General features: G+C 48.4%; 1 protein-coding gene across 1 annotated transcript in view; it reads left to right on the top strand.

Moving 5' to 3' along the window:
- Positions 1-2,743: 2,743 nt before the first annotated feature.
- The window catches only part of ITGB5 (integrin subunit beta 5), a 59,929-nt gene continuing 39,195 nt past the window's right edge, over positions 2,744-23,477 (top strand). The window contains 6 exon segments of the mRNA XM_027637246.1: positions 2,744-2,796; positions 2,798-2,850; positions 6,900-6,985; positions 13,257-13,461; positions 18,872-19,121; positions 22,926-23,094. Of these exon segments, the coding sequence (XP_027493047.1) occupies positions 2,744-2,796; positions 2,798-2,850; positions 6,900-6,985; positions 13,257-13,461; positions 18,872-19,121; positions 22,926-23,094 (816 nt within the window).

Below are 23,477 nucleotides of genomic sequence, written 5' to 3'. Positions count from 1 at the left end.
AGGCTCCCTGCTTGCTCTGGGGCCCAGCTGCCCACCCCATGGTGGGTGCATTCCCCATGTTCAGCCATCACAAATTCCCCCTCTTGGTGTCACAGCTGCTCACTTGGTCATTAGTGCAACTACATCCCCTTTTGCTGCTGCATGTGGGGCAAGAGCACAGCACTGGTTTTGGAGAAGGGTATTAACACTGTTCTCATTGGGGAAGCCACAGCACTTCCTTCCCTGCAGCTCCAGGGGTCTTTCCCTGAACTGTAGTCTGTTGGTCAACAGTGGTCTAATGGGATGAGCTATGTGTCCTGTGACTCTGTGGGACCTTCATAGGGGTTTGGCTTGAAAAATACAATGATAGGAGTACCTGACAAATAGCAGATGTTGAGCACTGACGACAGCTTACGGCTCAAAGGATGTGTAGTACCAGCTCCTGACCTTCACCCTTTTCGTGGGGGTTTTTCACAGGGTCTGTGGAATGAGGTCAGCCTAGGCACAGCAGGCTTGTAGCAATGCCCCAGGCGCCTGCAGAGAGCAAGAGCAGGCACTCGACCTCGACTGAGCCCAGCTAAATATAACCAGTGACTGGTGAGCTCCTACGCCTCGCCTCGCCTGGCTCCAGTCCCACTGCAACACATTCCTTCTGAAAGCAATGCCTTCTTCCGCAAACCTTCTTCTCTGCTCCTTGAGATGCCACAGTTGAATCTCAGAAGGTGGTTTCCTTCCCTCTAAATAGTTTGTTTCTCCCATGATCCTGCTTTTTCTTTTTCCCTCTTGCTCATTCACCACTTGCCCCTGTGCATCTGCTCCCCCACCCAGCAGTCCCTGGTCAGCATGGCAGACACAGGGCCAAGGGATGAGGGTCTCCCTGCTCCTACTACCAACGTGATTAAAGCTCTCACACATGAGCCTATCCATGGATGTCAGTAGATGTAGTCATGTTTCGGGGTACCTGGGCATGGCCAGAAGATCTGAGAAGGGACTTCTAGGTCTACATGAGGCTTCTTGGGGCAGTACGGCTCATATCAGGTACTTTATCTCTTGCAAGTGCAGGCTATGCATTTAATTTCCTTTCTTTTCACAGGAATATTAAAAACATACCACAGAGGAACAACCTGCTTCAAATGTCTTGCATTTCCAGGTCAGACTCAACATGGTCAGTACTAATTTTATTATTAATAAAGGGCGACGGCATGCATTTTATTTTGTTCTTGGGATAGCAGGGAGAGATGATGCTGCCCCTTTCCCCATGCACAGACGAAGCTTGAGGGCAGCCTGTAGGTCACTGCCTGGCCCACACACGACATTCCTACCATGGCAGTGAGGTATTTAGTGATATTTTTGCACTGTTTGCAAGCAGTATGGTTGCGATGCTCCGACAGCCCAACAGGAGTTACTCTGATTTACCAGCACTGGGACAGTTAAAATGCTACAACTTTTGTAAGTGTGTATTTCCTAAAACAACAAATAGTCACTTTAACTGCAAACCTGCATTCTCCCAGTGCTTCGGAGAGGCTAAAGAAATCAGTGAGGTTTGTGAAAGCAGCACTGGAAATCAGTGCACATCAATGGAAATTTTGGCAGGTGGCATTAACAGTTAATCACTTCTGTCTGAGAACAGCAACACAGCATATGTGTTTTAAGCAAAATCTGATGGTGAGATCTATTAGACATTATGCTAAAGTGGTATGAAGGGCTGCAGGTCATAGGTAAGTTACCTATTACTACAAATTGCTTTTAAAATCAATGATCAGCTCTGTGGTTGATTTATGATTTATTTTAAAAACAGAAGAAAACAGAAAGCCCTCCAGCAACCCAAACACAATAATAAATCGTATGTTTCCTCTAGATCTGAAGTGTTGATGGCCCAAGCGGTGGGTGCACGAATAGTGCCAAAAAGCCGTCAGGCAGTGCAGCGCTGCCTCGGTGCCCTGGCTCAGAGAGCCTTTCAGCAGATGGACACAGTCTGTTTGCACAGAGAAAATCCCTGAAGCAGGAAAACGCCACGTAAGAGCAGGCACTGACCCGTGGGGAATGAGCGCAAGCCCTGCTGCGAGCGGGAGAGGAGGGCGCGCATTCTTCGTGTGCCTGTGGGTACATGGGTGTGTGTGTCTGTGCGTGTGTCTGAGCACCGTGCCTGTCTGACTGTAGGTACCTGCCCGGCTGCCTGTGGATCTGTTAGTGTGTCCGTGAAGGATATACGCGTGTGTGTGCACACGTATGTGTGTGCGGGTGCGTGCACGCGTGTGCACACATGCAGGTGCGTGTGTGCGGGTGCGGGGATGCTCTGCGCACGCATGTACTCGTGTGATGCGGGCATTCACATGCGGACACTCACGTCCGCATGCGAGCGCTGTGTATGAACGCGGGCGTGCGTGCAGATGCAGCCTGTCCGTGCCCGTGTGATCGTGTGTGTGCCCCTGCGCACACAAACCCACCCGTGTGACTGGGCCCGGCCGTGCCCGCGGGTCCCGCTCCGCGTCCGCACGGACTGGGCTACGCCTCCCTACGCGGGGCGGGGAGCCGGCAGCGCGCCCTCGGGAGCGGGGCAGACACACGCACAGGCGCACGGACACACGGACACGGACGCGGACACGCACACCCTCCCCATCCCGTCCCGTCCCGCCGCCCCCGGGCAGCTCCGCGGCGCCGCCCCCGCCTCCTCCTCCCGCCGCCGCCGCCGCCGCGGCCGCACAAAAGGCGGCGGGGAGGGCCCGGCCGGGAAGGGCTGCCCGGCCGCCCCGGCCGCCGCACCATGCCCCGCCGAGGGGGGTTGCCGGCCCCCGCCGCCGCCCCCCCGCCCCCCCCCCCCCCTCCCCCTCCGCCTCCTCCTCCTGGCCGCCCCGCTGCAGCCCTGCAGAGGTAAGGGCCGCTCCGCTCCCGCCGCCCCGGGCCCCGCGAACGCCGCTCCGGAAGGCGGGTTGTCCCCCAGACCCGCCTCGGTGCTCTCCGTTACCGTTTGTGTCCTCTTCTCCTCTTGCCCCCGTTCCTGCCTGCCTGCCCCCCCGCCGCCCCGCTTTGCCGGGCGCCCGCTCCGCGCTGCCGGGGGACGCGGGTCCGCGCTGCCCCCCTGCCCGGGGCCGGGTCTCTCTGCTCATCCCTGCTGCGGCTCCCGCTCATCCCCGCCGGCCCCCGGCACGGGGCTGCACCCTTGCCCCCTTCCCGCTGTGATCCCGGTTGCGAGCGGTGGGGACCCGCGCTCCGGCAGCGCAGCGGGGCACGGACTGCATCCGCGAGGTGTTACACCTTCGCCTTAAAAACCGCAGAACAGCTATATGTACACATCGCTCGCTATATATTCTTAATGGAAGCAACTGTAGCCACTTCTGTTCAGGGACAAGCGGTGCCCCGGGATGTTTGTCTGAGCGTTGTGTGTTAATCGATGGGATGAGGAGCGGCAGCAGAAAGCCACACAGAAACTTTCGCCCTGCCGGTGACCGATCTCCACGCTCGCACCTCGTACCTTCCCTCACTCGCACCTTGTGTCGTCCTCCCAAGTCTGCGTGGCACCCAAAGAGTGTTCCTCATCTCCCGTGGGGATGCTCTGGCGGCTTACACACACACACACACACACACACACACACACACACACACAAGTCGCAGTGCAGTTGGTGACTCCTCTCCAGTAGTACTGAAAATGGGGTTTTGCTCCTCTCTGAGCACTTGGGGAAACTTTTTTGTATGAAGGAAGCCCACAAAATGCCCAGAGTCCACCAGTCTGGTACATACTCTCCTTGCTTAATGTTTTAATGAGTCATCTTAAGAAGAGGCACATCTTCCAGAGTGCTGTGGTGCTGGACCGCAAAAGCTCAGAAGAGGTTTTCTTTGCTTTATTTATTTATTTATTTTGTGTGTCTGATCCGTGAAATTGATGGTTCAGTATTGCAGCAGAGTATCTCGGTGACGAGTCTGTTAGAATGCTCATTGGAAGCATAAATAAAATGCTCTTTTTTTTCACAGATCTCTAATAATGTGCATCACTTTTTTTTTTTTCCTTTCCCAAGCAGGCCAGTACATTCATCTCTGAGGAGTTGCCCAAACTAGGATTTCTTGCAGAACAGGTTTAAGATGATGTTTGATTGCCTGGAGCATCGTTATGAGTAAATTTGTTGAGTACCTTTCGTGAGAGTTCCTATCTCGCTCTACATCTCTGGTTTGATGTATTAAAATCTCTGCTGTCTAGTGAGATACACTTGTCTTCCTCTGCTTTTTTGGACTCTCTCGCAGCTCAACCCAAGGGAAGGATGTCGTTTGGAGATGTTCCAGTGCCTGCTGGACACTGCTCTGCAAAATAAACAGGGTGCAGGGCTTAGTACTCAGTGGCATCAGTGTAAAGGACTGTATGTGGGCTATGCAGCTCAGTGATCCAGGGGGGTGGATTATTTTCCTCCAGAGTAATCCCAGCTAAATCCTGGATGGAATTTTCCCCGTTATAAGAAGTTTACTTGATTTTCAGGAGTCTTTTATTTAAATGTATCATAGTCAAGGAGCAGACTGAGTTTCTTCCAGTCTTACTGAGTGACTTGCCCCAGCATCTGCAAGGATCTGGACTAGCATGAGCATCATCAGACCTTTCCTTTGCCCGATTCAGGAAAGACTGTGCTGAATCAAGCACAGCAAAGACTTGCATCTGGAAAATCCTGCGTGTTTCTACTCCAGCTCAAAAAGCTCAGGTTTCAGTCTAAAATTGGAGGGCTTCACAAAGCTCTTGTTTTCACAACAATGCTGGAAATGGTTTAGTGCTGCTGCAAAGTGGAAAGAAAAGCATACTTGAAACTTCAAAAGCTGCCACTGGGAGGAATGTCACCCCATGGCTTGGCCACAGGAGCGTGGGCTGCTTTGGTCATGGCACCCGGTGGAAGGAGGAGGACCTGGTTTTCATTCAGCTGTTACTAAGTAAACTCTCAAAAATCCAGCAGTCAGAAATGGAGATAAATATTATCCTATTTCCATGCAGATGGGCGAGTGGAGCTGTGGGAGAGCCAGGGCAGGGTAGCCAGAGTACAAATGCAAGTGTTTGCTATATAAAGCACATTAATTTTGCTATGTTACCCCATGTACCACTGGCAAAGCAGCAGCTCTTGAGGAGAGGCTTTGGACTATGTTGTGGGGTTTGGAAATGCAAGTGTTAATGGCTGTCTAAATTATAACTCAGTTGAACAAGTTACATTTTACTTTATATTACCTATTCCTCTTTTGAGCTCTTGCAATGTCCAGGAGCTGGAATATAACTTCTGAACACGAACAAGGAATGAAACGCCTGGGTATGTGGTAACAGCCAGAAAAAAACCCAACACCCTTAAGAAGGCTCTTGTTTGGTATGAATGAGCCCAAGGAGCCTGTCTGAATGAGAGCCATAGAGAAAGTCCAGGGCTTGGCACTCCTGGGTTAGAATTAACCACCTTGTGAGCAGCAGAGGCCCGTCAGTGCAGGGCTCCAACACGGTCACACCTCGGTGATGACTGAGTATGACTGACAGGATCTACTTATCCTCTTTTTGTTTTTAACCCAGGGCATGCTAGCTTTTCCTCCAGCTGTCCAGTTTGATTCACTGCTTCCTGCGCTCACAGCCTGGCCCTGTATGGGAGTGGCCCAGGCGGCCAGTGCGTTTCATTTTTTGGTGCAATGTTCACATGGGATACAGCAAAAATCCTTCTTCCAAGGCTCTTGTGGCAGAAAGTTCTTGGGACAGGAGAAAACTCTGCATGGCTCTTCAGCAGCAATCGGCAAGTCTGTGGAACCTGCATAGATTATACCCAGTAGCAGTGTGGTGCACTGGTATTTGCAGATGCAACTGGCTGGAAGCAGAGGCCTGACAATGCTTTTATTGACATTTGGGTTGGAAAAAATAGCAGACTGGGAGTTCAAGCCTGAGGCATTTCATTTGGAGTGTGCAGCCTCTGTGCCGAATCCTGGGCTGACAAATTCTTTAATCAGTTATTGACAGTGGAAGTTAATAGCTGCACCCGGGGGAGCTGGGGCATCGGTGGTATCGAAGGGCACATTCATAGCCACAGGCATGCTTAAACAAGCTACTGCATTCAAAGCCCACACCATTGATGTCTGCTTCAGTTTAACTTGTGTGGTTCTACTTTATTTTTGAAGACCAAAGCCCAAATTGTGGATTTTGCAAGTGAAACTCACTTGGTACACCTTGTGCTCCCAGACACCAGCAGTACAGGAGAAAGGGCATCACTGGTGCCCTGATTGATGGTCCTGGTGGCCTCATGGGCAGAGAGAGCCCTTAGTGTCTTCCACCCCTGCCAACCTTGGACATGTCCCAGTGCAAACACACTGACAGGCTTAACCTGGATATCCTGTGGAAATGACCCTTGCAATAAAATAGAAGTAATTTACTGTAACATGAGTCCACTGTGGAAATCACCTGTGTGGAAGAGGGAGATGAGCATCTTCCAAGACTGCTTTAGTATGAAAATTTAAAAATATTCAGCTGGAAAAGTTCAGAAGATGTGCCTAAACATGTGACCTTAAAGTCAGCATCTCAGGGGGTTTCAGACAGCCCAGCTCTTTGTTTTAGGCTGGTCAAACAGCTATTGCCTTCTGTCTGCAGTAAGTATTTAATTAGGAAGATGAATAGCTGAACTCTTTGATTAACCAGAAACCATTGAAAAGAGGGAAGAAAAGTCACCAGGTTCAGAGGTTCTCAGCACCTCAAAACAAATTTCTGTCCTTTTTGCTTATCTTGGGGAAGGAAAAGAAAACAAGACCTCCTTGCAGGTGGAGTGAGATTTACAGTTTCTTCTGCCTATTTTAGCTCTTGGGAGATTCTTTGCTCTTGTTTAAACTTACAGTATGTTTAGCATTAAGATGTCTCAGGACCCCCCTGAACACCGTTCTGGAGTAGAGTAACCTCTCAGCCCACCCTGCTGTCTTGTTCTCTCTTGTTGAAGGTCTCAATCTATGCACCAGTGGAAGTGCCACATCCTGCGAAGAGTGTCTCCTCATCCATCCCAAGTGTGCCTGGTGCTCCAAGGAGGTATGTGGGCAGACCTCGTTCGTCTTGCATGCTTTTTGTAATGCTGAAAGGGAGAGCTTTTCTCCCCTTCCTGTTCCTGTGTCGGTTCCATGCTGGAAGGGGTGAGTGAGGGCAGTGGGTGCTCCATGCAGAGCGTATTTTGGGTGTATGCAACTCCTCAGTTTTTTGACATCATAGGAAGTAAGTCTTTGACCCCCCTGCCCCCCACACATCTTCAACAGAGCAGCACTGTTCCTTCAGTCCTTCTGTCCCTTCAATTACCTTCTTGTTTTTGGTGGATGCTGGATCCCTGCATGGGCTCTGTCTTGGAGGGAGGCTTGTTCAAAAGCTCTCTCCCTAAAAAGCCCCAAGCCCCTGGCTGGTGTCTTGCTACGTGTCCTTTGTCGTGTGGCTTGGCGTGGCATGGGCTCTTTGTCTGTAACAAAGATAATTCTCTTTTCTGAATTTATTGTGTTGTTCTGGGGGGGCGACCCGTGCTTCTGGCATCCATGCCATGCTGTGGCGATGAGTTGCACAGCTCAACTGAGCACTTCAGAGTGAAAATACATCCTTGTGGTGATGCTGAAACTGCTCACCTGTAATTTAATTGCACTTCCTTTTTTGTGAGAAATTGCACGTATCTTTCCCTGCTCCCTAGGAGATGCTCATGAGTTTAGATATAGATAGATAGATAGATATAATCCAATATACGTCTTATCATGTAGACTTACGATTTCTAGAGAACAAGGTGCATGAAAGACCTGGTAATATCTGATGCATAGATAGCAGTTGTCTGCTTATTGCCTGTCCTAAGTGTTTAAGAGAGAAGGATGGGTGCTTAAAGATGCATGGAAAAATCCTGCCTACTTGCAGGCACAGCTGCTGTGCCAGGAACTGGGTTTGGGCTTTGAGAAACTGCAGAGCAGTGGATAATTTTGAACCTCTCAGTGGGCATGGCCAGGAATGCTGCTGTTCTGTTCCCTGCTGACCCTTACTCCTGTAGTGTGGCCGTCCTGGTCCCATTTTGAGCACTCGCTTCACCTTCCAGCTGATGCTGAGTGATGCTGAGCTGAGGATGCAGGCACTGTCCATGTGCCCCTCTGCTGCTTCCATCCCTCCTCCTACCAGGCCTGTCTGGGGCAGCTGCAGCTCCTCAGGGCAGAGGGTGGGTTTGGGGATGGAGCAGAAGTGGCTCCCAGTCCCCATGGTTTGGCTGGGTCTTGGGATGTACCCCATGCACTGGCTCTCCAGGTCTATTTTACTGCATTTTTCACTTACTTGTAAGCACAGTTGCAGCTTTCCAGGGAAGAACTTGTAACGTTACAAACACCACGCTACCGGACAGCGTAATAGCCTTCATGGGTTGTTTTTTCCAGAAAGGCAAATGGTGTGCAGAAGGGAAAGGGTAAAGCAATAGATCTCTCTTCTGAAACATCTTGTAAACAGCTGTAAGAGCTCCTCTTCGAGCCAGCTAATCTGTGGTGGTGAGATTGGATCCAGGAACGCTGGCTATTAAGCTATGGGTACCCAATAGCTTGTGCTTTTTTGTTGTTTTTTTTTGTTTTTCTTTTACTTCTTGGCCTCAAAAGACAATTTTTTGCAAAATACTGCAGTGGAAATGTTTGTCTGGTGGTCGCTGTGACCACTAATTGTGCAGCAGCCCATGGGACTGGCAGCCTGACTCTTATCTTGCAAACAGAATAGTTACCAAAAAAAAATGTTCCAAACTGGAATGGAGAGGCCAAGAAGGAAGATGGGTGTTTACGGGGAAGTGCTGTAATAATTCCTGACCTTTAGCCTGCAGCAGCTATTTAAAAGCACAGTTCAAGGTGTTTCATGCCAAGAGCTACATGTTTAAAAGCTGCTGTCCCCATTACATGCTGCATGCTAAAACTTAGCAAGTTCTTTTCTAATTCTGTATTTTTATTTCTTTTAGAATGTGATGTTCGAAACCCTAATTATTTCTCTTTAGCTGAGATCATGAGGTGAGGTAATGGGATTTTGAAAGACACCTAGAGTTTTTCGACTTCAAAAGTTTTAAAGTAATATTATAAACTCTCTAATATCCTCTTTCTTTTCATAGTCATTTCACCACCTTATTCCCCTTCCCTCTGTTGCAGCCTAGTCAGGTTATTAAATTTGTTAAATTTGTTAAATAGCTCGTAATCTGTTTTCCTCAGCTTTTTCCATTAGCTGTCATTTGCTGTCTGTGTTGCCTGGGAGAGTATATGCCAGTCAAATTCTATAGCTCTGCTACTGTTTAAATATTGGGGTAAGATATTGGAGTGGATTCCACAGGTGGTAGTCATGTTGTGGTAGAACGTCAATAAGCCTGATTTGTGTGTATTTTGTGCTCCCTTTGCTTTCACTTAGCAGGTTTAGGAGCAAATTGGGCCAGCTTTTGTCAACTTGGTAGGCAACAATTAATAATGTTGTCAGGAAGCATACATAGTAGAAGTCTATCAGTACATATAGTATAATTCTATATATAATTATGTGTATTACGTGTGTATGTATTATGTGTACAGGAAGTGTAGAGATGTCTGTCAAATGTAGTATGTATATATATATACACACACACAATGTTTAATTATATATATTATTTATCGTCATCTCTCTATATACCTTCTTGTGTTTCCTTTGGGGAATAACATTACTTGGCAGTACCATCCTGTCTGTTTGTGGGAGAGGAGCAATTTGAGCAGGAAAGCTGTGCTGTTTCCCAGAGACAGTCACACTTCATGCAGGCTCCCCCAGTGTTTCATCCTCCTCCATCACCCTTTGCACTCTTGGATCCAGCCTCCATGTAAGCACAGAGGAGCAGCAAGTCATAGACTGCAACTGTGGGTTAGGAGTGCATGAAGGCAATCCTGTGGATGCAAGGAGACCTATCCCGATAGTTTTACAGGAAGGATAAGGTTCCTTGAATTTGTATGTCTTGAATTGTGAGGGTAAGAGCATGTGTGTAGGTAGATGCTTACAGAGTAGTCACGATGCTGTCACTTTATGAATGCCACCTTCTAACCTGGCTTGATTTGACTTCTTTTCACTTCTGCTTGTGTTCAGCATTTCCAAAAGGGTGGTGATGGATGAGCTGATGATAGCAGCTCCTGGTATGCAGCAGCCCTAGAGCCCCCAGGAGCTGCTGAGCTAACAACAAGTCTTTGGGCTGTTGGAAGTTTGGAAGCAGACATCAATTCTGTTGGCTGTTGGAAGAATACCTTGAAAGGCAGGACTTAAAGGTGTTGATTTCAGTGGTGCTTAGACGAGGAGATGTGAATTTTGGCCTTAACCATCACCTGAGCATGCCTTGAAACAGAGCTCAGAGGGAAAATGACTCTTGGGGTGAAGGAGACTGCTGCAGCCTTTCCATCCTTGCTGGAATCTTAATTAAGCCAAAATGTCCTTTTTGATTAATTGAACAGAAATTTCCCCAATGGCACCCTCTATTTTCAAGCAGGTGCTTTTACCCCACGCTCTCCCATCTCAGGAATGTGCGCTTGGAGAATGAGGAAGGAAACTCAGTGATGTTCCTAGAGGGAACGTATCCGAGAAAGCAGGCATATTTCAGACTGAATTAATGCAGAGCTGGATTGATTAAAGCAAAAAATGTCAGGGACATGCCCAGTCAGGAGTTAGATATTAGATAGTCAGTGCTATTCTCCATTTTTATAGCATGAACCAAGCAATTTGTCTTAAAACTGTCAAACTGATGAGCATGTAATTGTCATGCTGTTGTCTCCATTCACTCTTTCTGCTTGTGAGCATTGGCTTTTGTGAGCTTGTTAGCACAGAGGCTGGACTGCGACGTGCCCACTGGGCTAGGGACAGCCGGAGTTACTGATGAGGACTCGGTGGGACCTTCCCAAGCCAGTGCTTCTCTGTGGCATGAAGCAATATTTGGGGTGGATTCTGCTTGTGTGGGGCATCTCTTGGGTTTCTTGCCAAAGCAGGCATGCAGGCAGATGGTTGGCAGGTATTTGAATTGCTTAATTAACTGCAAGGGGTCCTCTGCTTGGGGTTTGAACCAGCTGGTGTGGGGCTGCCTTTCAGGATGATTGTTCATGAGCTAGTTGGACCTGTGCAATGCCCTTTACTCCCCAGATCTGCTCATCCTTTTTTGCCTTTCGTTGAACCTCCATGAGCCTTGATCTCTGTCACGAAAACTTTGCACTTGAGTTGGACAGTACCTGGTAGCCCCAGTTCTGGCTTTGGGTTTTGACCCATGGGTGCACATGAGGGTGTTTGCGGGTGCTGTGGCGATTGCTGGGGCTTTCCCAAGGCCACTGTCACTTCCCTGCTCAGAGTTACTCTTCCTGGGTAAGAAATCAGGCAGAAGTAGGAGTCAGTCCTGCCCTCCTGAGTGCTGAGCTGCACCCCCATCCCCACAGGTGTTTGTACCCCTGAGGCTGGGTGTTTTTTGTTTGTGTTGCTTTTTGCACAGTTAGAGTGTTCTTTCTAATGGGTGGCAGCAGAAATCGGCTGGCAGAGGTGCTCACCTGGAGCTGGGGTCCAGGTACTGGGAGAGCCAGAGAGCATCTCCCCACAGGTGCCCTATTGTTGGGTGGACATGCCCAGGAGAGCACCTAGACCCCGCCAGCTTTTCCCTGACTTGAGGTCAAACCACATCCAAGAGAAACTTTTCTCCAAGGCTACCTGAAACGTGCTGCTCTGAAAGGATGGGCGTTGTTTTCAGTTTTGTGAGGGATTCTGATTTTTCTTCTGTAACGCTGGAGATGACTTAAATAGTCCCAGTCCTCCTTTTTGGAAGTTCATCTGTTTACACGACGTGTTCCAAGAAATTTGTGTTCGTATCCATCTGATGTGCCGTCGTCGGTTTCTTGGCTGGACCCCGCTGCTGGATGCTGGAATGCAAATCTCACATTTTTCAAATAGCGTTGGGACCTTGTAGTGAGAAAAATGCAGTAGGAAGTCTCTGTGTCCCAGGGCCCTGTCCCTATCTGAGGCTGTCCTTGAGGGACTCATGGAGATTACCCCAGGATCTGTCAAAAACCTCTCCCTCCTTGATATGTCTTCTGTCCTCTGCCATGCTGGAGCTTCAGCAACAAGTGAGGTTTATTCAGCCCCATGCTGGTTTTGGCTGCACAGCTGAAGGAGGGGCTGGCATGGCTGTGAGCATCTTCTCTGCATTCTTTCATGTCATTTTAGTCCCTCAGCCCTGGAGCGGAAGAGGGTTGTCTCTATTGTTGTAGTGCAGAAATAAGTAGGAATCGACCGTTTAAAATCCAGTAAGTTTTAGGCATGTGACTTGTTCCCTTTGGCACTTTTGGGGAGAGGAGAAAAAAAAAAAGGGCATTCTAACAAATGGGCTCTTTGCAAAAGGCTGCATTGTGTGGCTGGCTGTTCCCGAGTGCTGCCCTGCACAAGGCTGCATTGTGCACCGCGCACGAGGCTCGCAGCAAGGGCTGGAGCTCTGGGACGGGTGCTGGGAGACTCCCGGCTCTGGCAGCCTGTCCTTTGGGAGTGAGCCACTGCCTACACCTTGCTGCCTGTGCCTCACTGCCTGTGGCGGGCACAGACTGTGTTTTAACCAGCTCCCATGAAGTCTCTCCCACCTTTCTTATTCTCCAGCAAAGCTGCCCAGGACAGCCTGCCCACATCAAAATGCTCCATCAGTGCTCCACCTCAGGGACTGCTTGCTGTCATTTTTGTTTCCCAAGTGATAGTGTCGTGCCAAGGCCTGCAGTGGGGTGGTGTGAGGGAGGGAGTACATGTGGTGCTCACATGGGGATGTGCGGTGTCTCTCCTGGGGAAGAGGATACAGGTCCCTGGAGCCACCCAGCCTCAGTCTCCAGCTTCACATTCTGATTTGGTTGGTGGGTTTGTCCGTCTTCCCTCGGTGTCACTTCCTTGTCCTCTCTTCTGTCTTTTGCCAAGTTCCTTTGAGGCGATGCATGTGCATAAAATAATAGAGATGGCAATGGGCTGTCCATGCAGCAAACCAAACATTTTGCCTTGCTCTCACGTTGCCCAAACCAAGGCTGGGAGCAAGTGCTGTTGCCGTGGCTGGGTTGAAAACCCACCCAGGCTTAGCTTTCTGTTGTGATGCTCTGCGAGCAAATTCAATGTTCAAATCCTTGCAGAGTTTCCTTTTTTGGTAGCTCCCTTTGAAAGGCTCCAGGCTCCTTCCAAGTACAGTCACCACAAAGGACACCAGCTTCTCTTTGTCATCTCCTATTTGCTAGATACCAGCATGTCAAAACAAAGCCCCTGCTGTGGGGATTGATGTAGTCACCTCCACTTCCCTTTTGTCCATTCTTCACCCCCCCAGGAGTTTGGCAGCACAAAGTCCATCACATCCCGGTGCGACTTCCTGCAGAACCTGATTGCGAACGGTTGTGCCGGAGCCATCGAAAACCCCAGCAGCAGCATCAGCGTGGTGAAGAACATCCCTCTGAGCAGCAAGGGCTCTGGCCAGACCCACCTGGATGTCACGCAGATTATGCCTCAGAAGGTCGCCTTGAATCTTCGCCCTGGTGAGTCCCCAGTTGCCATGTGGGGTGTGGGGGAAGTGGGAAGGGGTGAACAGGACATACCGAGAGGGTGCTGTAGCTCGTGGCCTTATAACCTACTAAAGCAGGTGACTGCTGGCCCCTTCCATACTTGTGAACCTCGGTGGTACATCACAAATAGGTTTGGAGCTGAGGCACATGTCCTCTGTGAGAGGACACTGCTGTTGGGCAAAGTCAATCAAAGCCCACCCACAACTGTTGCCAATACTAGTCTTAACCCTTGCATGTGTTTAAAAGGAACCTGCTCAGCTTAAAAACAGAATCACTGGGTAGAATGAGTTAAAATAACTTTGGATCCTCGACCAAGCTGACAGTGTATGGCTCTAAACTGAGACAGCTCCTTCTATAAATTGGAAACAAACCCACATATCTGTTTTCTGTTGGTATGCAAAAGAGCCATTGGATCAAGGGAGAAGATGGAGATTTGAACTTGTGACTCATGTCTTGGACTGTAGCCAGGTCCCTGTTTCATTCCCCTGAGCCATCACTTTTCTTCAATCTCTTCCTTTTAATTAAAAATTTAAAGGGAGTGGCTCATCTGAGCCATGCGAGCATGCTTGTTATCAAAACTTTTTGCCTGGTGGGGGGAGGCTTTAATGTGGGTTTAGAATTCTTGCAAAAATGTGGCAGCTGATATTTCTGAAGGGGGGGAAAAAAAGCTCTTTATTGCAAAGTTAAGAAGCAGATATAAAAGCTTGATTCATTATAAGCGATTGGTGTGGGTTTCTAAGGCTTACAGTTTTGTGACAGCTCTCATTTGCATATAGAAAAAGGAAATATGATGTTTTGCCCAAGAAAAACAGGAGCTGGAGCTGGTGCTCATGCTACCAGTGCTCTCCCAGAGCCTACCAGCTGCTCCAGCAGTTCTGTTTTAGCTGTACAGGTTGGATGGTTGTTATGGCTCTCAATTAACTTCTCCAGCAGTATGACTGCTGTCATCAGTCAGACCCTCAAATCTAAAAATATTTTGCTTCAAAGCCTTAAAAGAAGGTACCTGAGAGCAGTCACCACTGTATGTACATCTAGATGCGTGGCTTCTGCCACTCAGTGTTGCTGATGAAACAGGTTTGCTCCCGTTAAAAAAAGGGAGTTGTTATTACTCCTCTTTCTTGAGGCAATTCCTGGCAGAAGGGCTGGCTCAGCTTCCACATCTCGCCTCCTGTACACCCCTCTTCATGCTCAGTGCCTGGTGCTCAGCGAATTCCCCTTTCCCAATTCCTGGCAGTTTTGCCCAGCCGAGGCGCTGATTCCCACCACTCTGATCTGCAGCAGGACGTGGGGGTCCATCTCCCCGTGGCTTCCCGGGTCCTGTGCTGTCAGATACCTTGGGCTGCAGAGGGCTAGTGTGCTGCTTCTCCCTGCCCTTGCAGGGGACCACACTCATGGCCATCTTCAGTTCTTCTTGACAGAGAAGCCCTCCAGGTCGGGGCTGAAGTGTAGGAATCACCCCAAGGACCCCTGCAGCAATTCCCATACTGAGCCAGCGAGCTCCCCTCCCTGTGCTCCTCTTGCAGAGCATCAGAGTCACTGCAGGAGGGGGTAGATACCTAGGTGTTTGTAAGAGTATCTCCCATTTTTGCTCTATTTTTGATGTTGGGTAGCACTCCTCCTTTGGGCTGCTGACTTCCTAAACCCTTGTATTAGCAGCCACAGTTTAAATTATCCATTATTCCTTCATCTTGAGAGAATGGATGTCACCCTATGAACCCAAGACAAAAAGGAGACAATGTTGATTTAATTTTGGGCATGAAGGGTGTACTATTTCAAAGATGAATTCATGCGGTGGTCTGTGGCAATGGTGATCTTGTATTCTTCGATCACTAAGCAGAAGCAGAAGGGAGTGGATTGTCAATTGTTTACTGTTCCCACCCAAGCAGTTTGATCTCATCATCCTGTGGCAGAAGTCACATCCCCAAATCTGTGTCTGCAGCTAAACTCCAAAGGCCTTAAATTGATGTCCTTCCAGGGTAGCTTTTGGATTGAGCATTTAGCTTTTATTACTTTGCTTTTTAATCCTGAGTCCAGCTATAAAGCAGTGTGTCCTAGTTAAATGAATAATATAAATAGTGTAAAAGGAATTAAGAAAGTAATAGGTGCAAGTTGTGTTGTTCATCAAGCCATAAGCCTCACCAAGCACAAAAAAGAGCTTTTCTTGGATAAGCACAATTGTCGAGTTTGCATTCTTAAATTGGCCAAAATCAGTTTTTCTAGTTTCTGCACTGCCTCTGTGTGACAGTATCTGAGAAACATTTCTGAATTCCATTTTGAGTTTTAAAACTTTTCAGTAAAAGCCCTAAGGAGAGGATGGTCGTGACGGTACATGAGGAAGGAGGGGGCTGGATTATCCCTGGAAGTGTGAGAGTAATACTGTGCACAGAGAATAATAAATTCTTTTGCACTTACATCTTCATACATTAGTGATCGTTTCTGTGAGATAATTGGTTTGTGCAGTTAGGAATGAAAGAAGAACTAAGCACAGGATCCTGTTGTTTTTGGTGCTTCTCAGGGACTAATAAATTTGTAAGTATTAAGAGAGGCAGGTTGGATCAGACCATACCAAATATCCTCTCTGGCAGGAAGAATAGTGTTTTGGAAATGGAAATGTTGCAAAACGCAGAAGGACACATCCTCTTTTTCTGAGAGGGTTGGGTATTCCAGTGGGAAAAATATGTAGGAATGAAAAACATAGGCATGGGAATGAATTTTTCCAGATTTAAACATACTTTGCAGCACTGAATTAGAGTCAAGCTTGCAATCATGTTTTTTTACCCTGCAATCAGTGCTAACAGGTTTTGCACTACATAAATTATATTCTTTGCTCCCCCACAACATGCATGCCAGGTACAGTGTCAGGCCCACCTGGAACACCTCTGCTGTGAAGACAGGCTGATAGACTTGGAGTTGTTCAGTCTGGAGAAGAGAAGGCTCTGGGGAGACCTTAAGAGCACCTTCCAGTACCTAAAGAAAGCCTGCAAGAGAGCTGGAGAGGGTTTTTACAAGGGCCTGTAGTGATGGGACAAGGGGTAATGGCTTCAAATGGAAAGAGAGCAGGGTTAGATTAGATATTAGGAAGAAGTTCTTTACTGTGAGGGTGGTGAGGCACTGGAACAAGTTGCCCAGAGAAGCTGTGGATGCCCCATTCCTGATGTGTTCAGGACCAGGTTGGATGGAGTCATAGTCACAGGAGCTTTGAGTAAACTGGTCTAGTGGAAGGTGTCCCTACCCATGGTGGGGGGTTGGAATGAGATGATCTTTAAGGTCCCTTCCAACCCAAACCTTTCTAGGGTTCTGTGATTTGGTTAAGCCACCTCAATATCTCTGCTTACTGTAGGGCCAGTGCTGAGCTACATCTTGCTGCACTCCAAATCTCAGCTGGGGAAGTCCTGCTCCTGCTGGAAAAGAAAGCTGGGGAGAATAAAGAGGAGTATTTATGGCATGAGCTTCCTGCTTCCTGCAGCTGGTATCTGGGCAATATCTACATGTGCGTGTTTGCACATGGTGCCTCTCGCAGCCCTGCCTTGTCCCAGTGGGGTTGTAGCAGAGTGTGGGGAGATGGTTAAACAGAAAGAAGGTGTTGGTTGAGGAGCTGTAGCTGACTCCTCTGGTATCCCAGCACAGAGCTGTGGGAGATGCACAGGGAGCTGGTGGAGGAAAGAGCAAACCGGGATCTAAACCCTTCCCAGCTTTGTTTGCAGAAGGGGCAGCCTCTGACCTCTAAATGCATCCTCCTGGGTACTGGGATTCCGGCTCCTTCGTCGAGGGGCTGGATGCAGCTGGGCTGAAGCAGCTGCTGCAGAGACTGCGAGAGGGTGTTCACTTGCTCCCAACACATGGAGATGGCTGCAGGGATCACTGAAGAGCAGATTTTGGAGCCAGGGACGGTGTTTGGCCCTGCGTGCAGCTTGGTGCAGCCTGACTCCAGGTGCCAGCTGGGCTGCAGAGCCCCTTATGGCCTGCCTTGCCAGCATGGCAGTTTTGGGATGCTGCTGCTGCTTTTGGGCTGGAATTAAGTGGGAGCAGCTGTGCTGCTGTGCACAATGAGGAGAACAATAAAGTGGTTAAGGAAGTGTTTTCACAATGCTAAAAAATGTGAGTTTCATTTTGGGGGAAGAAGAGGGGAAGCCACAAGTGTTTTTTGCAGAACTTGCCAGTACCCAAAGTTCAGCCTCGGCCATGAAGAGCTGGGAGAGGGCAGGAGGGGGAACTTGGGCTTTTAAGTATCTGATTCCCTATGTCTGAGACTCTACTGAGCTGGAAAAGGGGCTTAGGTGGCAGTTAAGGACATGGGATCTCCAAACCAGCTGGGACGTGAGGTGCTGAAGTCTGAATTTTCCATTTAGACCCGTCTCTCAGCAAAGCATAAGGCAGACTTTTACCGCCTCCTGTCTGGTGTGAAGTTGAGTTCATTTTGAAACCCCTTGACCTTTTTTGAGACATGGGTGGTGCTAGCACTGGCCTCCCCTGGTACCCCTTGTGGAGGGCATTTCTAGAGAAACTGCTCTGGCAAAGGGGAAGGTCAGGGATGGGTTTCCTCTGCTTGTCTTCACATTTGCACAGCCTGTGACTCAGCCCTGTCAGGTCCTTCCCTTCTGTTCTTCACTTCAGGAAGCTTTACCCTCTGCTTCAATGCTTCCCTGGGTCACCCTAACAACCTTCTTTTTCCAGTTCACTTCCCTTTTGCCCTGCTTTCTTCAGGATCAGAGTGGCACAGCTCTTTTTTGGGTGGGAGGTCCTCTTTAAAGATCTTTCTTCTGTGTCTGCATCAACTTTTCTTCCCTGCACAGCTCAGAAGACATCTTGCATTCATCTCACAGTGACTGTTTTCTGCTGACCCTCTTTCTCCTCCTGCTTCACTCATTCTCTCTTTTGTACAGAACTTCTTAGACTCCTCCTGGTTTGCTTTGAGGATGTACCCAAGTAAGCATGAGCAGGGTCCCTGTCTCAGTAGTCCATGAAACATCCATTTGAGGTTCACTCTGCTTGCTTTTCTTTCCAGTTTTCTAGGAAAACACCCTTATACACATACCAGGGCAACGGTATTTTTCATGTGTCCCCCCTTTAGATGTTCTCGCAGATGAGATAGAAAGACATTTTGCCATATGTCCAAAGAGCTAAAATAGAGACGTGCACTCCATAGATGTGTCTTTTTCTTACCAACCAGTACACTACATAGCTTAAGAGAACCCAAAGTCAATACTTACTTTCCTGGTAGTCTCCTAAGGGATGAATCTGGAAAAGCTTCTTCCTCTCACCCTCTTCTTTTGCAAGTGATCTATCTGCTCTGCAGTGGAAAAAAAAAAAAGCATGTGCAGTCTGGATTTTATGTGTGCTTGGAGTTTCCTTTTCACCACTCTCAACTCCTGTGTGTGTGCAGGTGACCAGACCTCCTTCCGAGTTCAGGTTCGACAAGTGGAGGACTATCCTGTGGACCTCTACTACCTGATGGATCTCTCCCTGTCCATGAACGATGACCTGGATAATATCCGCAATCTGGGGACCAAGCTGGCTGAAGAGATGCGAAAGCTCACAAGCAATTTCCGTCTGGGTTTTGGCTCTTTCGTGGACAAAAACATTTCTCCTTTCTCCTACACAGCACCAAGATATCAAAACAATCCCTGCATTGGGTAAGTGGTGGGTGTACCCTGAAGGGACAAGCCCTGTCTTTGCACACAGCCTGTCTGCAGTCTCCTCTTCCATTTTTGCTTTAAATAATGAACCACACTTCAGCCTCAGCTTTTGGGAATGCTGATTAGCCATGGCTGTCACTGTGATACTTGAGCAATTAAAAACAGGACAACTTCCAGTTTTGCTGTGGCTGTTGGGAGATCACTGTGTCTAGAGATAGGAAACTGTCGTATCAGAGAGCTTGAAGTTATTTTTAAGTACCTGAAAAGGATGCAGACATGGCAGCTTTTTTACAGGCTTTAAGCAGAAGGAGCCAGAGCCAGAAATTCCTGATTTCTGATCCTAGCTCTGAGTCATAGTTTGGCCTTGAGTAAATCAAATAAGCTTTTTGTCTGCATTTTACAGATAAGAAGACCAAGGCAATGTAAGTCCTTCCCAACAAAAGTGTTTGGAGGAACTGAGATTTGTGATGGCCTGTAGTGCTGATTAATGAGTTCTTGTAGAGTGTTTTGAAGGCTTCAGGCAGGTTTTTTCATCTTTATTGCTGTGGAAGGAAGCAAACTGGCAGTTGCAAAAGACACAAGTGATGTGGTTTGCTTTGTGGTGATATGAGAGCCTTCTGTCCTTTTTTCCTTTTTTTTTGTTTGTTAGTGTCTTTGCAAGAGTCTTTTTGTTGCCTTTTAGCCATCAGAGTAGGGATCAAATCCATTGAATTGAGGATTATGCAAGGGTGAAATTGGGTTTAATGGGGGGTGTCCAGGCTCAGATGGGTTCAGATGTTGGAATCAAAGGGTGGATACAGCAGCAAGTGCCTTCCTGGGAGGATGTCACCGTTTATGCTTTCTAGTCCCCATCTTCACCTCATCCATCAGTGAGGTGCTTTCTAGTCATGTAAGGACAGTAAGGTTAGCATTTTTATTTGAGCCGTTTGTGGATACTTACATTGTAAGATCACCTCATGAATGGGCGCCAAGCTCTGTGCATGCTTCAAGCATGAGAGGCAGATAAAGAGAGCTTGCATCAGCTGCGAGTTTCTAGGCCAGCTTTTGGCAGTGTCCAAGCATTTGGCATCTCACTGCACGTTGATTGTTGACCAGACAAAAATTATCTGTGTTCTCTTTTCACTAGTTCTGTCCAGATTGGAAAGTCAAATGGATTTTAACACTGAAAACTCATACTTTAGCCATGAAGTGAGAAGTGACCACACTGACTGAGCCAGGAAGGCGGCTCTGCCACAATGGCACAGCACACCATGCCTCTTCATAGTACTTCTCCCAGAAATTTGGTGTGGCTTCTGAGAGATCCTCTCAGTCATCTCCATCATTCTCAGTCTCTGATACCCACTCATGTTGTCTGCGGGCTGGGGACAGGGTTTAGCTCCAGCTGGAGAAATCTTGGAAACTTTGTTTGGCTGGTTTGTGATTTAATTGGAGTAACATGGCTTTTGCCAAGTGAAATAGAGTGAAATATGCAGGAGGAGGGGGCTGGGAAAGGAGGAGAGGCTGCAACTGGACAGCTCAGCAATACCTGAAAGTACCGATGACCTTTCATCAAGGACATCCAGAGCTGTCTCCTCAGCTTTTCCCACCGTGATCAGGATATCTGCATGTACTTTTGGCTTTGCCCAGGTGGTTGCTTTTCTTTCTGTGGGTTACTTCAAGCCAGCCTGGTCTTGGGAAAGTATTTAGGAAGGATTGCCCAAGATAGCTCATCTGGTGGGTGCTCCCTTCCATTTGCCATATGTCTCCTTCATCCAAACCAGGGGTGCTGGCTCCCTGCTCTGTGGTGGAATCTCCTTCCCCTGCCCAGTCTGAGTGGGCTCTGGCTGCTGCCATGTGGTTCACTGATGTTGCAGTGAGGTTTGTCAGGTATGGGTTTGTTTGCAGCTATTTCTAGTGTCAAAACAAACTGTTCAGCTTCTAAGAAAAGCTACAAGTAAACATGAGCTGCAGTGGGTGCTTTTTGCCCCTGGTCCAGGCTCTCTCCTCCGCTTCCTTGTGGTGATGTCTGACTTGCAGGTCCTGGGTGGGGTGCAGCCCTGCTTTCCTACAGGGTCAGATTGGGATCCCTTGTGCCTGCTCATCCCTGCTCCTGACTCAGCATCCTGGGTGGGACCTCCCAGGAAGCCAGGAAGTGGCTTCCCACAGCCATGGTGTCATTCAAGAGAGATGATAGTTTGAAGGAAACAAACACTAAATTTAAAAAGATAAGGAAGGCAGAGGGCCTGACTGAACCCCTAATTGCCTGTCTCTCTGTGATGTGGTTTGTGGAGGTCACAGCCCGAGATAACCCACCCACACCACTGTGTGCCCTTGCTCAGCTCTGGGGCGCCTGCCCTGCTGCTGCCTTGCAGCTTCTGCCAGCAAACCTGGAGTGTGAAACAAACAAAAAAGAATTAAATGATACATCTTCGAGGGAGGTAGGACCCTACAGTGTGTCAGTGTTTTCTTTGTGCAGCAGGGCTCTGACAGATCATATGGGTTTGTATCATATGGGCTAAGGGCAGCTTGCTGAGACCCTGCAGTGCAGAGGTTTCAAACATTGCAAACTCCTTGCCTTGGCCCTGTGTGTGAGTGGGATACAAGTCTGGACATGGGGGCTGATCATAGGGAATGGCTCCAATTGGCAGCCAGGCCCAGAACAGTGGGACATACCCCATGGTTAGGTGTGTGCAGGGCTGTGTGGGTGGAAATCCCTGCTCTGGAGTCCCTTGTGAGGGATTTGAATTCTCAGTGGTGGTAAATCTTAAATACTCCTTTGTGTAAAAAGCCTCTTACAACTTACCTATAGAGGGTCATGTGTCAGCAGAGGCTTTTAATTGTTCTCTCAGTTTTATCTTTGAAGATAAGAGTGAATTAGTGCCAACCCAACTCCTTTGTAAACACATTTCTTCTTAACCCTTCCCATCCCTCTCCCCTGCACATGCTCCCTGATTTCTCATACCACAGGAGCTGCTCTGCTGAGCTCTCCCAGCCATGTGGTGAGAAGCAAAGCTGCTTTCTCATGGTTTTGTATGGGAAAAAAGATTTTTCTGGTAGCCCGCTGAAGCACTTCTCTGTCTTAGGGTGCCCCTCCTACCTTTCTGCTCCAGTGACGGCCTGGAAAGCAGGGATGGTGTTTGCTCACTGACTTGCAGGGAGAGTGGGAGGAAGCATGAGCTGGTGTTAGTTATTATTACATCTCATGCTGGGCAATTGCCAGGTGCCTGGTGATGTGCGGTGGGTGTAGAGTGGCACATGCTGGCAAGAAAACTGGCTGACAGAGTGAAAATCCATATTACAAAACAGGGGAAAGGTACCTCTCAGCAGTGATGCTCCTGCATGGTGCCCTTTGACACCAGCCCACCAGTTCTGCAGGCGTGGGGCTTAGTCCCCATAGCCATCCCCATAGCCCGCTGGGAAAACATACCCTCCCTATCACTGGGTTGCATCCTTCACTGCAGATTCCCAATGTGAAAACCACTTCATGGGTGCTGAAACTGCAGAGCTGCTTGACCCAGGGTGGGCTGGTGCTTTGTGTCTCCACTCACACATACATGGAGAGAGATTTTCAGTCCTAGTGGGATCTCTGGAAACTTCAGCTTCTCAAAGCTCCTGAGGGGAAACAAAATATGGGCTCTACTGTAGGGTTTTGTATATAGATAGCCAAAAATCAAAGTGTCCAAAACACGAAGAATTGTGAGAGTATTTCAGCCCTCTAAATGAAGAATTTTAGAAACCAGCCTGGTAGAGCCGGGAGCCTCTGCGGCTCTTGGCTGCTGTTGTGGTTCCTCCCAGTTGACCACTCCTCTGTTCCTCTCACAGTTACAAGCTGTTCCCCAGCTGCGTCCCATCCTTCGGCTTCCGCCACCTCTTGTCCCTGACGGATAAAGTTGACCGTTTTAACGAAGAAGTTCAGAAACAGAAGGTTTCACGCAACCGAGATGCTCCAGAGGGTGGCTTTGATGCGATTTTGCAGGCTGCTGTGTGCAAGGTGAGTTGCTCTGATTTCAAGGGTTTACTGCAAAGCAAAAGAGGAGGAGGAGGAGGCTGCTTCTGCTCTGTTCTTGGACCAGGGTAAAGCTTCAATATGCCATTTCTTGGAAGTAACTACTAAATTTTTCTTGCAGAAATCATGAAAAATGCTTTGAAAAGCAGAGGCTATTGTTTTCATGTGCTTTTGTAGATAAACAGGCAAAGGAAAAAAGGTTAATGCTATTTCTAGTTTAAAGGGATAAAACCAGAGCTTTTGCAAATGCAAATTTAGAGCTGAGATTTCATCACACAGTTAGACTTGTAGGTGCTGATCCCTGAGCACCTGGGACATAATCCTGTAAGATTTGCATACCCTTTTGTACAGCAGCACCACATGTCAGA

This window comes from Corapipo altera, unplaced genomic scaffold, assembly GCF_003945725.1.
Source record: "Corapipo altera isolate COAL_440 unplaced genomic scaffold, ASM394572v1 45, whole genome shotgun sequence".
Taxonomy (NCBI): Eukaryota; Metazoa; Chordata; class Aves; order Passeriformes; family Pipridae; genus Corapipo; species Corapipo altera.
This window is presented reverse-complemented; position numbering and strand designations above follow the sequence as displayed.